The sequence below is a fragment of a genome, unplaced genomic scaffold, assembly GCF_019419815.1.
Source record: "Pyrus x bretschneideri cultivar Hongxiangsu unplaced genomic scaffold, Pyrus_bretschneideri_v1 Contig22, whole genome shotgun sequence".
Taxonomy (NCBI): Eukaryota; Viridiplantae; Streptophyta; class Magnoliopsida; order Rosales; family Rosaceae; genus Pyrus; species Pyrus x bretschneideri.
Window position 1 is genome coordinate 2,401,041 of NW_025999524.1, and position 12,675 is coordinate 2,413,715.

The 12,675-nt window shown below is 34.7% G+C and overlaps 2 protein-coding genes across 2 annotated transcripts; both read left to right on the forward strand.

The window, feature by feature from the left end:
* The first annotated feature begins 5,271 nt into the window (after nucleotides 1-5,271).
* On the forward strand, nucleotides 5,272-7,921 carry LOC125477855 (amino acid transporter AVT1I-like). Its single transcript, XM_048585363.1, has 3 exons — nucleotides 5,272-5,406; nucleotides 5,939-6,546; nucleotides 7,274-7,921. The coding sequence occupies exons 1-3, from the start codon at nucleotides 5,289-5,291 to the stop codon at nucleotides 7,784-7,786; spliced, it is 1,239 nt and encodes a 412-aa protein (XP_048441320.1). The 5' UTR covers nucleotides 5,272-5,288; the 3' UTR covers nucleotides 7,787-7,921.
* Nucleotides 7,922-10,993: 3,072 nt separating this feature from the next.
* On the forward strand, nucleotides 10,994-11,975 carry LOC125477727 (extracellular ribonuclease LE-like). The gene is made up of 4 exons (XM_048585143.1): nucleotides 10,994-11,101; nucleotides 11,180-11,335; nucleotides 11,450-11,648; nucleotides 11,752-11,975. Exons 1-4 carry the CDS (start codon nucleotides 10,994-10,996, stop codon nucleotides 11,973-11,975), a joined length of 687 nt encoding a protein of 228 aa, XP_048441100.1.
* The last annotated feature ends 700 nt before the right edge of the window (nucleotides 11,976-12,675 follow it).

Genomic DNA, 12,675 nt, shown 5'->3' on the forward strand with positions numbered 1-12,675 from the left:
TTAGGTATAATGATTGGTAGGGATCAAACCGCAGTAGAGTTCAGGTATAATGGAGATGGATTGTCTGCCCTCCCATTTTCATACCCTACCCATGCCCTCTTGTTTTGTCTGGTCACGGTTAAGCCACGTCAACATTCTATATTAATTTTTTTATAAAAATAATAAGACAAAAAACAAATGTTGATGTGGCTTAATCGTGACCGCACAAAACAAGAGGACATGAGGAGGGTATGGGGAGGGGAGGGCAGACAATCCATCTCTGTATGCTTTTTACCATTGAGGAATTGAAATGATGTTTTTCATTTTATTTTGGGAAAGTTGCATGAACATGTCGGCAATTGACAGGATGATCTTTGGATGACAACCAAAGAAAAAACGCGGGTAAACTGTATGAAGTGAGACAGAAAAGTTGTTGGTGATAATTAACTTACTTACACTTGAGTCATTTAGTACTACAGTTTAGTGATATTCTTTTTCACTTCTAAGTGAAAGGTCTTAGGTTTGATTCTTGTCAAATGCGAATTTGAACCACATTATTTCTAACCTGTTGTGAGGCTAAGCGCACCCATTCTCCCTTAGTGTTGATAATATCGGTTGTTCCAAAAAAAGGAAAAAAAAAAAAACTTACTCATGCTTGAATGTCGTAATATATCAAGCTATATAAAGAGGGCTAAAGGTCTAAAAACTAAAAAATGATCTGATTTGTCCAAAAATTCATCTCCAACGGATGACTGAACTATAACTTTATAAAGCTCATAAGGCCACTTTTTGGCCAAGAGGACATCAGACTAGCCAAATGTAACCCTTTTTTTGGGCACATCTCCTTAGTTGCAATACTTGATTCAAATTTAACAGTTGTATTTGATGACATCCAATGATAGTTTAACTAAGTTAACCAATAAATTTAAAGTATAAACTCAAAACTAATAAATTATTGAGGGACTATGTTTAGCCTTTTCGGTTAGAGATGATATATGAATATGGTTTGACATTGTTTATTTAAAAATAATTTTTTACAGGAGTATAATTCAAGACAGAACTATTTTTAGCTCTTTCAGTTAAAGATGACTTTAGATATAACAAGAGTGAAATTATGGGGTTTAATGTGGATGGTGAGCGAGCGAAACCCATTAGTCAGTCCATGGTTTGTCTAAAATTTATCAGTGTGTTTGGCCCACGCACAATATTGGACCATACCAACAAGACATATAAGATCCCAGCATCGGGCTATCCAATTGCTAGGAAAATGATTAAAAACCCAAAACCCTACTACCCCATTTCACCCTTTTAATGTACGTACATATTGCCCCAATAATCCGAAATCCAAATACCATTGAATTGTATGGAATTTAATTCTTTCAAATTTTCGAGTTGAATTTCAAAATTTACGTGGGTCCCACCTAGTGTTTGAATCCTAAATATTTGATAAACACCAAAGTATCTCGTAATTGAATTCAATTTTACTTTTTTGATTCTGATTACTCTTGCTTAAACATGCCATAAACTCTATAGGTTATGCTTATGGTCTCATTTATTTGTTCAAAAACACGTGCATTATTTTTTGTTATAATATGAAAAAAGAAAAAGAAAAAAGGATTGTACGCAATTGGCACCTATGTATTGCTCTCAGTTGATTAATGAAATACTAAATATCATTGCTCGTAAAAAAAATGTATTATAAATTGGATTAAACTCTAATATCATATGACGGTGTTTCGAGTATACGCCAAAAAAAATTCTAGTAGAGAACCTTGAGGTGAATATAAGGGGGTCAGACATAAAACAAATTTATCACTTCTCATCTTACTATTTTGACGGGAATTGAAATAAATTAGTTTTTATTTAACGCAATATTTTAATTTCTCCTTTAATCACATCTTGAATACAGACACCAAACTGTATTTTAATCATGTCATGTATTTTTTTTGTCACATTGACACATTCCTTTCAAATTCTTTACAAAAAGTTTGAAAATAATAATGCATATTCCATGCAATTTCTTTTAAGTCTACAAAGTAGAAGCACTGAACCACGTCCATAAATTTTATTTGCCCAAGCAATCAGTTAGGTTAGAGAGTCTTTAAAGGCTGCCTAAAGAATCTGTGATGTGTGCCCTTTCTTTGGCTAACCAAAAGAAGAAGAAGTTAGGTTCCCTGAGATCGATGTTTCCAGTTTTAGAATCTTTTCATGATTCATACCAAATTCATTACGAAACTTAGATGGTGATTGATTATGATCATATGTAAATGGTGATGGATTATGATCTCTAACGTCTTCATGTTATATATACATGCAAGCGTATGCGTATGCGTATGCATATGCACAGGGGTGGATCCATGTAAGGATAGAGGTAGTCAGCTGACCCTCTCAATTCTGCCAAACCTTCATGGAAGACCTGGTTCTGGACCTTTGAAAGTTTTATCTGCCCTCGCAAATTGCCGGCAAATGCTTTGATAAATTGCCTCAACGAAAAATGGGCAGGGCAGGATATGATTGTGCGCGTACTGGTTTCAGCGCGCTAGTGTTTTAATTTCAAGGTCATTATTTGGGTAAGAATGTTTGTGAATTATTACGCATGACCCTCCGAATAATTTTTTTTTCGAATACGCCGTTGATGGAAGCACCTTTATCGTTATTCATGCATGTTCTCATATTTCCACTCTCTTTATACATGTTATTCATGTATAATGCTAGGCAAATGATGACAATACCACTAGATAACTTTACGCTTCGAAACATCAATTGTTCAGGGAAACATTTAAAAAAGGAGTGACACACTTAAATAAGATGTTTACTTGTCTATTGGGAAATTAAAATTTATATCTTCACAAAAAAAAAAAATTATACAGCTCTAATATTAGATTACTTTTTTTAGACGTAGGTGTAACTACATTAATTAAAGTAAATGTGCTTCTTTTGTACATCTGAGTTCAAGTTTCTGTCTCAAAATTTGGGTCACTTGTATCAAAAGTCTATTTAACCAGTATTTCAATCCAACAATGCCCCTCCCTTTGTTATACCCTAGGGTTCACTGTTAGTAGTCAATACTTTTTTTTCGATAATTTCAGTATAAATATATCGAATTTGGTTGAAAGCAGGCGAGCTTTTTTCACATTTAAAAATGTAGAGGTTCAAATCTTTAGCTAAGGTAAAGAATCGTTTAAATGAGTCATTTCAGACATACGTCCCAGTTATAAAGCAATAGGTGCCAATATTTTAAAGAGGAAATTGTAGCAATAGTCATTGAACGTTAATTTAATTGGAGGAATAGTCCTTCAATTAAAAATTAATGACCATTGGTCACTCAACTCATCGAAACATATAATCATAACCTTTCTCATCAACTCTGCTAGAACTTTTGTCAAAATGAGTCATGTGTTACGCACTTAAGGCTGAATCAAGGGGTAAATATGGAAAATCAAATGAGAACATTGTAGCAAATTAGCAATGGTCCCTCAATTTTAATCCAAATGAAGAAATGGTCCCTCAACTTTTATCCAATTGAAGCAATGTCCCTCAACTTTAACTCAATTTTAGCAATGGTTATTCTAACATGACTCATTTTGATGGAAGTTTTGACAGAGTTGACGAAAATGACCATAACTGCATGTTTTGATGAGTCAAAAGACCAATGATTACAACTTTTTAATTAAGAGACCAATGCTCCTATTGTTCTTTCTATAGTGCAAGACCTGTGTGCCCATTAGCATCATCCACTTAGTAACCCTAAAACAAAAGCAATTTGTGCCGAATAGCAGCATCCACTTACTAACACCAAAACAAAAGCAATCCATTCCTAGGAAAAGAAATTTAAAAACAGTATTCGTTGTCTTCAACAGACAGCATATATTTTTCTTTGCGCCTTAAAATTTGCACAAAACATGCACACTGATTATGTTTAAAATATTCTTCTGTGTTAAACAATTTTAATTACCTTTAAACAAAAGCGTTGAAAATGGAATTAAGATAAAACCAGGAACGTGGAGAGTGGATTTTCTGGTTGTGCCATTTTCATGTGTTTATTCATAGTTCTTTTACAATGAGAACTTAATGGATGTTGACCAAATTAGTGATTTGATACTGCAGAATATTAGTTATCAAATGATGTTAAAGAGAGTTAAAATACATATCAGTACATAATAAATATAAAATATCGACAGTTTTACATTCACGTTGCATCTAATTTTCTTTCTGATTCTAACGGCGAGTGTGAATATATATATATATATATATATATATATATATATATATAAGGAATAAAAAAGAAAAGTATCTGTTTAAGATAGAAGAATAAGCTTATAAAAAATGTTAAACTCGCCATTGTTTCCCCTGAAAAGAACTTACTTGACAACCTAAATACTTTTCTATATAGTAAAATTTTGTTATAATCAACTATCTTAGTTTGGTTGATATCTAGATAAACAAGTACGGGTTGTTTTAGGTCGAATAATAATTACATGATTGATGATGTGAAAAACACAACTAATATCATTACTAATTTTTTTAGTGTATGAAAAACACAACTAATAAGCTGAAAAAAAATTTAATACTGGTGTTAGTTTTATCTATAAAGAAATACAATTATGGTCGGTTATTGACATTCTTAGAAATTCTATTTGAAAGAATATTCTAGAAAGAAGAGAAGTGTGGAATAACTTTTATGTATGAGTGCCAATCACAGCTCTGAACTCTTATTAATGATATCACAAATGATGCATGACAAAAAAGGCACACGTCTCCCCTCAAAATGGACCCTCATGGAAAGTAAGCTTAATTTCTTCTACATCAATGTTTGTGACATGTAAGTGGGTTTCCTTTTGAAAGCTTTAGCAACATAGGCATGTTATTTTCAACCATTAATAAATTCCACATATTGTACAAGCTGCCTAATGCTCTCTTTAATTTATGGATAATGTTATGAGACAAAATTTTTAAACCAAATTTTATAAACTAAATTATTTATTTGTTGATAATTGAATTGTTATTTAAGTGTTAATTAACGTATTTTTTTCCTATTGGTGACACCTCATTTGATTTGTAAATTTAGTTTAGAAATTTGATCGTCCTAACATGAACCTTAATTTATTGGTTATGATGTATGTTTGTGTGGTTATCTACTCATCTTCACCATCATCCTCCCTTTTATTTTTTCCAGGAACAAATGATTTTATTATTGAAATTCAATAATTTCCGGTAATTCTGGCTTTGGTCAACTTTCTTGCACTATATATTCCGATATCCCTTGCATTCTCATTGGAACCAAAGTTTCATAGTGGGCAGCATAAAAAATGGACTGCCTTAAAGCAGAGAAAATTGAGAGCCAAAACCTACCCTCACAGGAACCAACCAATTGTGGAGGCACGACATTTTGCAGAACATGTTTCAATGGTCTCAACACATTATCAGGTAAAAGTTGTCTCTTTTTCCTCTCTGTCACACCATATTTTTTTACCTTTTTAATTACGACAGACATAAATTAGGTTAGTTGGTTAGGCCAGCATGTATAACCTCTTTTGCCCAAAACATTCTTAATCACCATTGGCGAAGTCACATGAAGAGCTACCCTGAGCTGTAGCCCAGGTAGCCTTTGGTAGAAAATAAAATTTTACATGTAATTTTTATTCATTTTCAAATGTAGCCCACTATATATTTAGTCACTGATTCGAATTCTCTCGGTTTAATTATATAATACAATTTACAAACCATCTATTTTTCTCACATCTTTTTTCTCATCGCTTCTTGTATATGTATAAGTTTGAATTTGTTTGAATAACAAAAGTTCTTGGCTCACCTTATGAAAATTTTCTTAAGCTAACTGATACTGTAAAAAATATAGTATCAAGTTTCTTTGTTTATAAAGATTTAAATCTTTAAGCTAGCCCACCTGGTGAAATTTTTTTAGCTCCGCCATTGTTAATCACCTTGTTTAATTCTTCAGGAGTTGGGATTCTATCAATTCCATTTGCACTTTCTGAAGGAGGGTGGCTGAGCTTGATCCTTCTTTTCCAGTTGGCGCTTCTTAGTTGGTATACCGGGTTGCTTCTACAACGATGCATGGACGGGAATCCGCGGATCAAGAGTTATCCCGATATTGGAGAAGTTGCTTATGGACAGAAAGGAAGACTCACCATCTCCATTTTTATGTACCTTGAGCTGTATTTGGTAGCTGTTGAGTTTCTAATACTAGAAGGTGACAACTTAAACCAGTTGTTCCCAAACATGGGGTTCAACATGGCAGGCTTCAAAGTTGGAGGCAAACAATGCTTTGTTTTGCTCACTGCCCTTGTGATTCTGCCAACTACATGGCTGAAGAATCTGGGATTGTTGGCGTATGTTTCTGCGGGAGGGGTTTTCGCTTCTCTTCTTTTGGTTGCTTTCGTGTTTTGGGTTGGCGCGGTTGATGGTGTAGGGTTTCATGAAGGAGATGTTCTTCTGAATTTCAAAGGATTGCCTACTGCTGTGAGCTTGTACCTGTTTTGCTATTGTGGCCATGCAGTTTTCCCCACATTGTGCAATTCCATGAAAGATAGAAGCAAATTCTCCAAGGTCAGTAATTTCAAAGTGCGGTTAAAATTCAGGGAAACACGCGCACATAAAACGGTGACAATTCTTTTAAGGAAAAAAAAAAAACTGAGCTAGAGGAACACTTATAGGGCTCGTTTGAATGTGCTTTTAAAATGCTTGAAAGCGCTTTTAGAGAAAATGTTTGTGGGTTCCAAAAGCACTTGAAGTGCTTTGCTTCTTCCAGGAAGCACCAGCTATGTGCTTCTTCCAGGAAGCACTTTAAGTGTTTTTTTTTTCTTCAGAATTTACTTGTATTTTTACTATGGAGTTTTAACAAACACTCCTGGTACTATTCACTTTTAACAAAAATGACATTTTTACTATAAAAAGTCACTCCTAGTACTATTCACTTACAATACATTTTTGTCATTTTGATTAAAACTCAAAGTTTTCAAGCTATTTTCATTAGTTTTTTTTTTTTTTTTTTTTTACTAATAATTGGTTCTCAAAATATTTTCACCAAAAACACTTTCAATCATTTTAAAAGTACATCCAAACGAGCTCAGTTGGTATCTAACTAGAGTAACACTTAAGCGGACTTTAAAGAGGCATTAAATCGTGATTCACGTACACTTATTATGTGTTTAGTCTCTTTCAATTTCATTTTTGATTAAAAATTTGTAACGGATTCTTGTGTGCAATTTTCCTGAAATCTTTTGCACTGATCTGACCATGTAAATTCCCACCACCCCCCCCACCACCATTGCAGGTGTTACTTTTCTGCTTCGTTGTAAGCACCATCACCTACGGATCAATGGCGGTTTTGGGTTACTTGATGTTCGGACAAGACTTGAAGTCTCAAGTCACATTAAATCTTCCAATACGAAAAATTAGTTCAAGGATAGCAATTTACATTACTATAATTAATCCCCTAACAAAGTATGCAATTATAATCACTCCAATTGCTGCTGCTATTGAGGATACACGCCCTTTTCGCAACAGCCGTACTATTAGCATCTTCGTGCGAACCTTAATTGTAATTAGCACCGTAATTGTGGCATTAGCCATTCCTTTTTTTAGCTACCTAATGGCTTTAGTCGGCGCATCTTTGAGCGTGACGGTCTCAGTCTTGCTGCCGTGCTTGTTCTACCTTAAGATTAACGTTGCTGCTCGGAGATTCGGGTTCGAGTTGGTGGTAATTGTTGGGATTATGGTTATAGGGTCGTTTGTTGGCGTAGTGGGTACGTACACTTCTGTGATACAAATTGTAAGACAATTGTGAAATCATATATTGGAGCATTTTAATTAGTAACTCTGATAAACTTCTGCAACAAGTAGAATTTTCACCACATGATTATTTTCCCATTTTCTGCAATTATGCAGAAGCACTTTCTTGTTTTTTCTTTTTGGGCCAGTATGGAAGCACTTTGGACGATGAATTATCGTTCATGACGTTCAGTCAAATCCGGATCTGGGCTTTTAACTTTTTACACTGCTTTCCTAATAATAATTTACTGCATTCCCTGTAAAGTACACTGCTTTTCTAATAATTTACTGCTTTTTTCCGCTCATTATTCACTGAGTCGGCCTTCTTTAAAACAGAAGGATAAAAAAAAAAGTCAAAATCAATGCTTACGTAATATACTATAATTGATAATTTTTTTAATGTTACGATCACAAATTTATAATAATCAAAAGAAATATTAATGCACCATCTTTTTATCAGAATCATTAGTTTGGAATCTTTGGACGTGTCCAAAAGCAACTTGACCAGTGTCGGGTTCATAGACAAATTAACAAACCTCATACACAAAAACAAACAACCAAAAGATCGTGTTTTCCTTTCGTTCCTCATTTTTGCTTTGAGATCCTGACGCATTCCGAAGTTCTTTAGGGAAGCACTTTGGAGGCAGCATAGTACCTCTATAATCTGAACACCGTCCAATATCTCCCAAATCCGGAGACTCGAGACCAGCCTATGCTAATTGCGCTTCTAATATACTAACAGGTGTCAAACATAAATTCAGTAACTCTTGTGGATCGTATTACTATTAGTAGTTTGAACACCATAAGAAAGTCGAAGAAGGGAATGGCCTATCACCAAATCTCATGTTTTATTCTCCTTCCTCGGTTTCGTTATATCATACCAAATGTCGTTCCTCTAATATTTTCCTTAAAAAATTAAGAAGAAAGTCGAAAAAAAATGAAAAATCCTGGACAAACAGTTAAGGCTTGGGCTGCGTATAATAGTACTAATTAACATGAAAATTTGGGGTTTGTGAACAAAATACTTATCCTAATGCTCTCTTCAAATTGTTGACGTTTGTTTGTGCGGCTATCTACTCATCCTCACCATCCATCCCCCTCTAATGATAAATTCAATTATGTCTGGCAGAGAAAATGGAGAGCCAAAACCTACCCTCACAGGAACCAACCGAAGGTGCAGCCATGCAGGTACCACATTTTTCAGAACCTGTTTCAATGATCTCAACGCACTATCAGGTCAATTCCTCTCTTTTTCCTCTCTGTCATGCCACATTAATGTACGTGGTTCACCCTAAATTTGAATATATCTATGGAGTAGATGAGTTCTCATTCATAGTGAAGGGTTTACACAAATACATAGGTTGAAGCATAATCATCATTAGTGGGTTCTAATGACTAGTTTAATACAATAATGACATTCGTCCTTAATTGTAGGAGAATGGTATTCTTTTATAGTTGAAAAGAGTCTCCAACTTTCGTCTGCGGTCGATGTGAGACTCTAGAAGCTTTATTCTAACGTTGACACGTGTCGTGATGTGATTGGCCTCTGGGTGGAGGAAAAATCTTGTGTTTCGGCAAGGGTATCTCAGCATGAATCCCTCTGTGGATCCTTGAAGGTATAAAGTTGACAGGTGCTTGATAGTTTCAGGATTGGTCAAGTATATGGTACAAACAAGCTATATTTGGTAGCTGTGGAGTTTCTGATATTAGGAAGTAGCAACTTAAACCAGTTGTTCCCATTAGTTATGATTAACTATGCTCTTTCGGAATTATGACGAGAGCATCGCTGTTGATCTTAAAGTACAAACAATCATGTTAGTATGGTTGCAATGACGACACTTCAACATGCACCCAAGAAGGCCCTTTAAAAGTGTCATCATTGCAATCTTAGTACCATTTCTTTTTTGAACAAACAATATTCTACACTAAATCATGGACATTCGAACTTAGAAGCATAGGGAAAAGCACACGGCTCTAATAAACTTACAATTCTGATTTCTTTTGCAGGTCATATTTATGTACACAATTATCAGTTTGTCTTTAAAAATTTAACATGAACCATTGAATGCATCGAAATCAAACACGGTGACACCGAAAAATCCCAGAAGGCACTGAGAGAAAGAGAGAGATGAATCGGCAATGTTCCTAAACCATTACAATGTAAAAGTTCTTGTCCATCAGAATTTTCCTCTCGTTTTTGGATAATGCGATACCCTAAACTACTGCAATTGTGAAGTGGGAATCCAACCAGATTAATTATCTTAACATATATATAACTCTGCCAAAATGCAGATAACCCAACTCATGTTACCCAAATTAACACTCGTAGAGATAACTATTCCACATTAGATACAACTCATGATTCTTTAAACAATCACCCATGTGTACAAATATTCCATACACGGTAATGGTATATGACTTTTAAATTGGACAGAGACATCAGTTCTCTCCATTTGTCTTCACACTTGGAAGTTTGGAACTATTTGATTTATAGTTGAAAAGAATATTGGGGGATTTAAGAGATCTTACATGTGTTTATAAGCAGTTTGACTTTTTCTTATATAGCCAATTATTTTTATTGTGGAATTCGTTTTTCTTCATGATATTAGAGCTAGCCCCCACACGTGAGATGACGTGTTAAGAACGTAAATATCAAAATTGATAAAATAAGAGACCTTATATGTTCTTATAAGAAGTTTGGCACAATATTGTAAGAATTTTTTTTCCTTTTGAGTTCACATATAAACTCAAAGTGGTCTTAGTTTGACCTAAGAATCTTCTAAGACATAATAAACTTAAGAATGTGATCCATGCACAAAAATATGTATTAAATTATAACATTTTTATGGGCTTCGTAACTGAGTTCCCAATCATGCTCTCCATCCACTTTTTAAGTTAGAGATTAAACTAGATAGGGAGAAAGGAGTTTAATGGGTAATGCTAGAGAGATTATCTATTTAAATTATATTTTGTAAATCATTTAATGTTGTTGTTGATGATTGAGTTATTATTGAAGTGTTGATTAACGTGCTTATTTTTTATTGGTGACATATTACATAATTTGCAAAATTGGTCTAAAAATCGTCTACCTAGCATTATCTTTGTATTTAAATCTCTGTACACATTGTTTTACTTTGTCTTTAAATAGCAAGCCATGATACAATACTGAACACATTGAACAATACTATTCTTGAACTAGAAAAATCAGGGAAGGAACAGAGAGATGGATTCGAAATTCGACCGTTCGATGTTCATCAGGCTCTTCATAATACAGTGTCTAGCACTTGTTTCTGTTTCTCAGAGTTTTGATTTTTTCTATTTTGTACAGCAGGTGAATATTTCCACTTCTTTTATTTTTTCATTAATTTACAGTTGTGAAGACTGAAATTTGATATATGTTGCAATGCAGTGGCCGGGATCTTACTGTGACACCGAGGCAAGTTGTTGCTATCCAACGACAGGAAAACCTGCACGAGAATTCGGCATCCATGGGCTTTGGCCTAATTACAATGACGGTTCTTATCCATCCAACTGTGATTCTGACAACCCTTATGATGAATCGAAGGTAGTAATAATTAGAACTAGGGTTTCATGGGGTGGATATCCTATCCTAGTCAACCAACCTAACCCACATATGCGCAGCTCGTTCTAACTAAGTAGTTATAAATGATCTATGCAGATCTCGGACCTGATAAGCAGACTGCAAGCAGATTGGCCTACACTGGCATGCCCCAGCGGGAATGGCTCAAAGTTTTGGGCACATGAGTGGAATAAACATGGGACATGCTCCGAGTCCGTGCTTGACCAACATGGCTACTTTGAGGCCTCTCTCAACCTCAAGGAAAACTTAGACATCTTCCAAATCCTTCAAAATGCTGGTAATTTTTATTAATTACTATTCTATGGTTCTTTTTTCCTAAGCTATATATTGACTATTTTTGGGAGGTAAAATTTTAAATTAATGAACCGTTATTACTGCAGGAATCCAAGCAGATGGGAATATGTACAGCTTGAGCAGCATAAAAGAAGCTATAAAATCAGCAATTAGGTACACTCCTGGTATAACATGTAACGAAGATGCATCCGGGAATAGCCAGCTTTATGAGGTTTATATTTGTGTGGACACATCTGGCTCAAAGCTTATTGAATGTCCAGTGCTCCCCGGGACGAAATGCTCCTCCAAAATTGAGTTCCCTTCCTTCTAGCTACCTTAATATGATGAGATTTTCTAGTATCCTCCAGACCAAGCTTTGAAGGCCAAAAATCCAAGTGTATTAGATACATCGGAGCGTAGTAGAATTTCCGTTATTTCAGCTCTCTTGTTGGACATTGGGCTCTCTCACTTCTTAATAAGTAGCTAGCAAAGTGCCTCATGAGTTTTCTAGCTGCAACAAATAAGTGTACTCTTCTCGTGTATCCATCAATGAAATTTGTTTTGTTAATTTCTGTAGTTTTCAGTTTCTCCAATCCCAATTGCTCACCGTTTCATATTGGTGGCTTTAGCACCCGATGACTTCTAATCCTATAAACAATCAACAAATATGCATGAAAGTATTCCTCGAAGTGTAATGGTTAATTTGGTTATTCACGGTGTCGACATATGACTTCTAATCTGGACAACGAGACAGAATACTTCTCCAATTTGTCTCCACTCTTGGCACTATTTGATTTGTGTTGGTTGAAAACGAAATCATGTACAAAAGTGTGCTCAAATTTGTGGCCCCAATGAAACCTCAATTTAGAGGTCAAATATTGTCCTCATTTAACTTTTAGTTTAGTGATTGTTATTTTATTTGGTTAAAATAAGTCTTCAGGTTTGACTCAATACATACATACATACATACATATATATATGTATATTTGTGACGTTAAGAAAAAAGTATTATTTTAGATACATTGTTTCAA

Excerpts from the sequence above, each read along its gene's own strand:
- LOC125477855 (XM_048585363.1), top strand. The coding sequence starts at position 5,289 with ATGGACTGCCTTAAAGCAGAGAAAATTGAGAGCCAAAACCTACCCTCA. Across the intron at positions 5,407-5,938 it reads TGGTCTCAACACATTATCAG|GAGTTGGGATTCTATCAATT; the intron begins GTAAAAGTTGTC and ends TTAATTCTTCAG. Across the intron at positions 6,547-7,273 it reads ATAGAAGCAAATTCTCCAAG|GTGTTACTTTTCTGCTTCGT; the intron begins GTCAGTAATTTC and ends CCACCATTGCAG.
- LOC125477727 (XM_048585143.1), top strand. The coding sequence starts at position 10,994 with ATGGATTCGAAATTCGACCGTTCGATGTTCATCAGGCTCTTCATAATA. Across the intron at positions 11,336-11,449 it reads ACCCTTATGATGAATCGAAG|ATCTCGGACCTGATAAGCAG; the intron begins GTAGTAATAATT and ends TGATCTATGCAG. Across the intron at positions 11,649-11,751 it reads CCAAATCCTTCAAAATGCTG|GAATCCAAGCAGATGGGAAT; the intron begins GTAATTTTTATT and ends TTATTACTGCAG.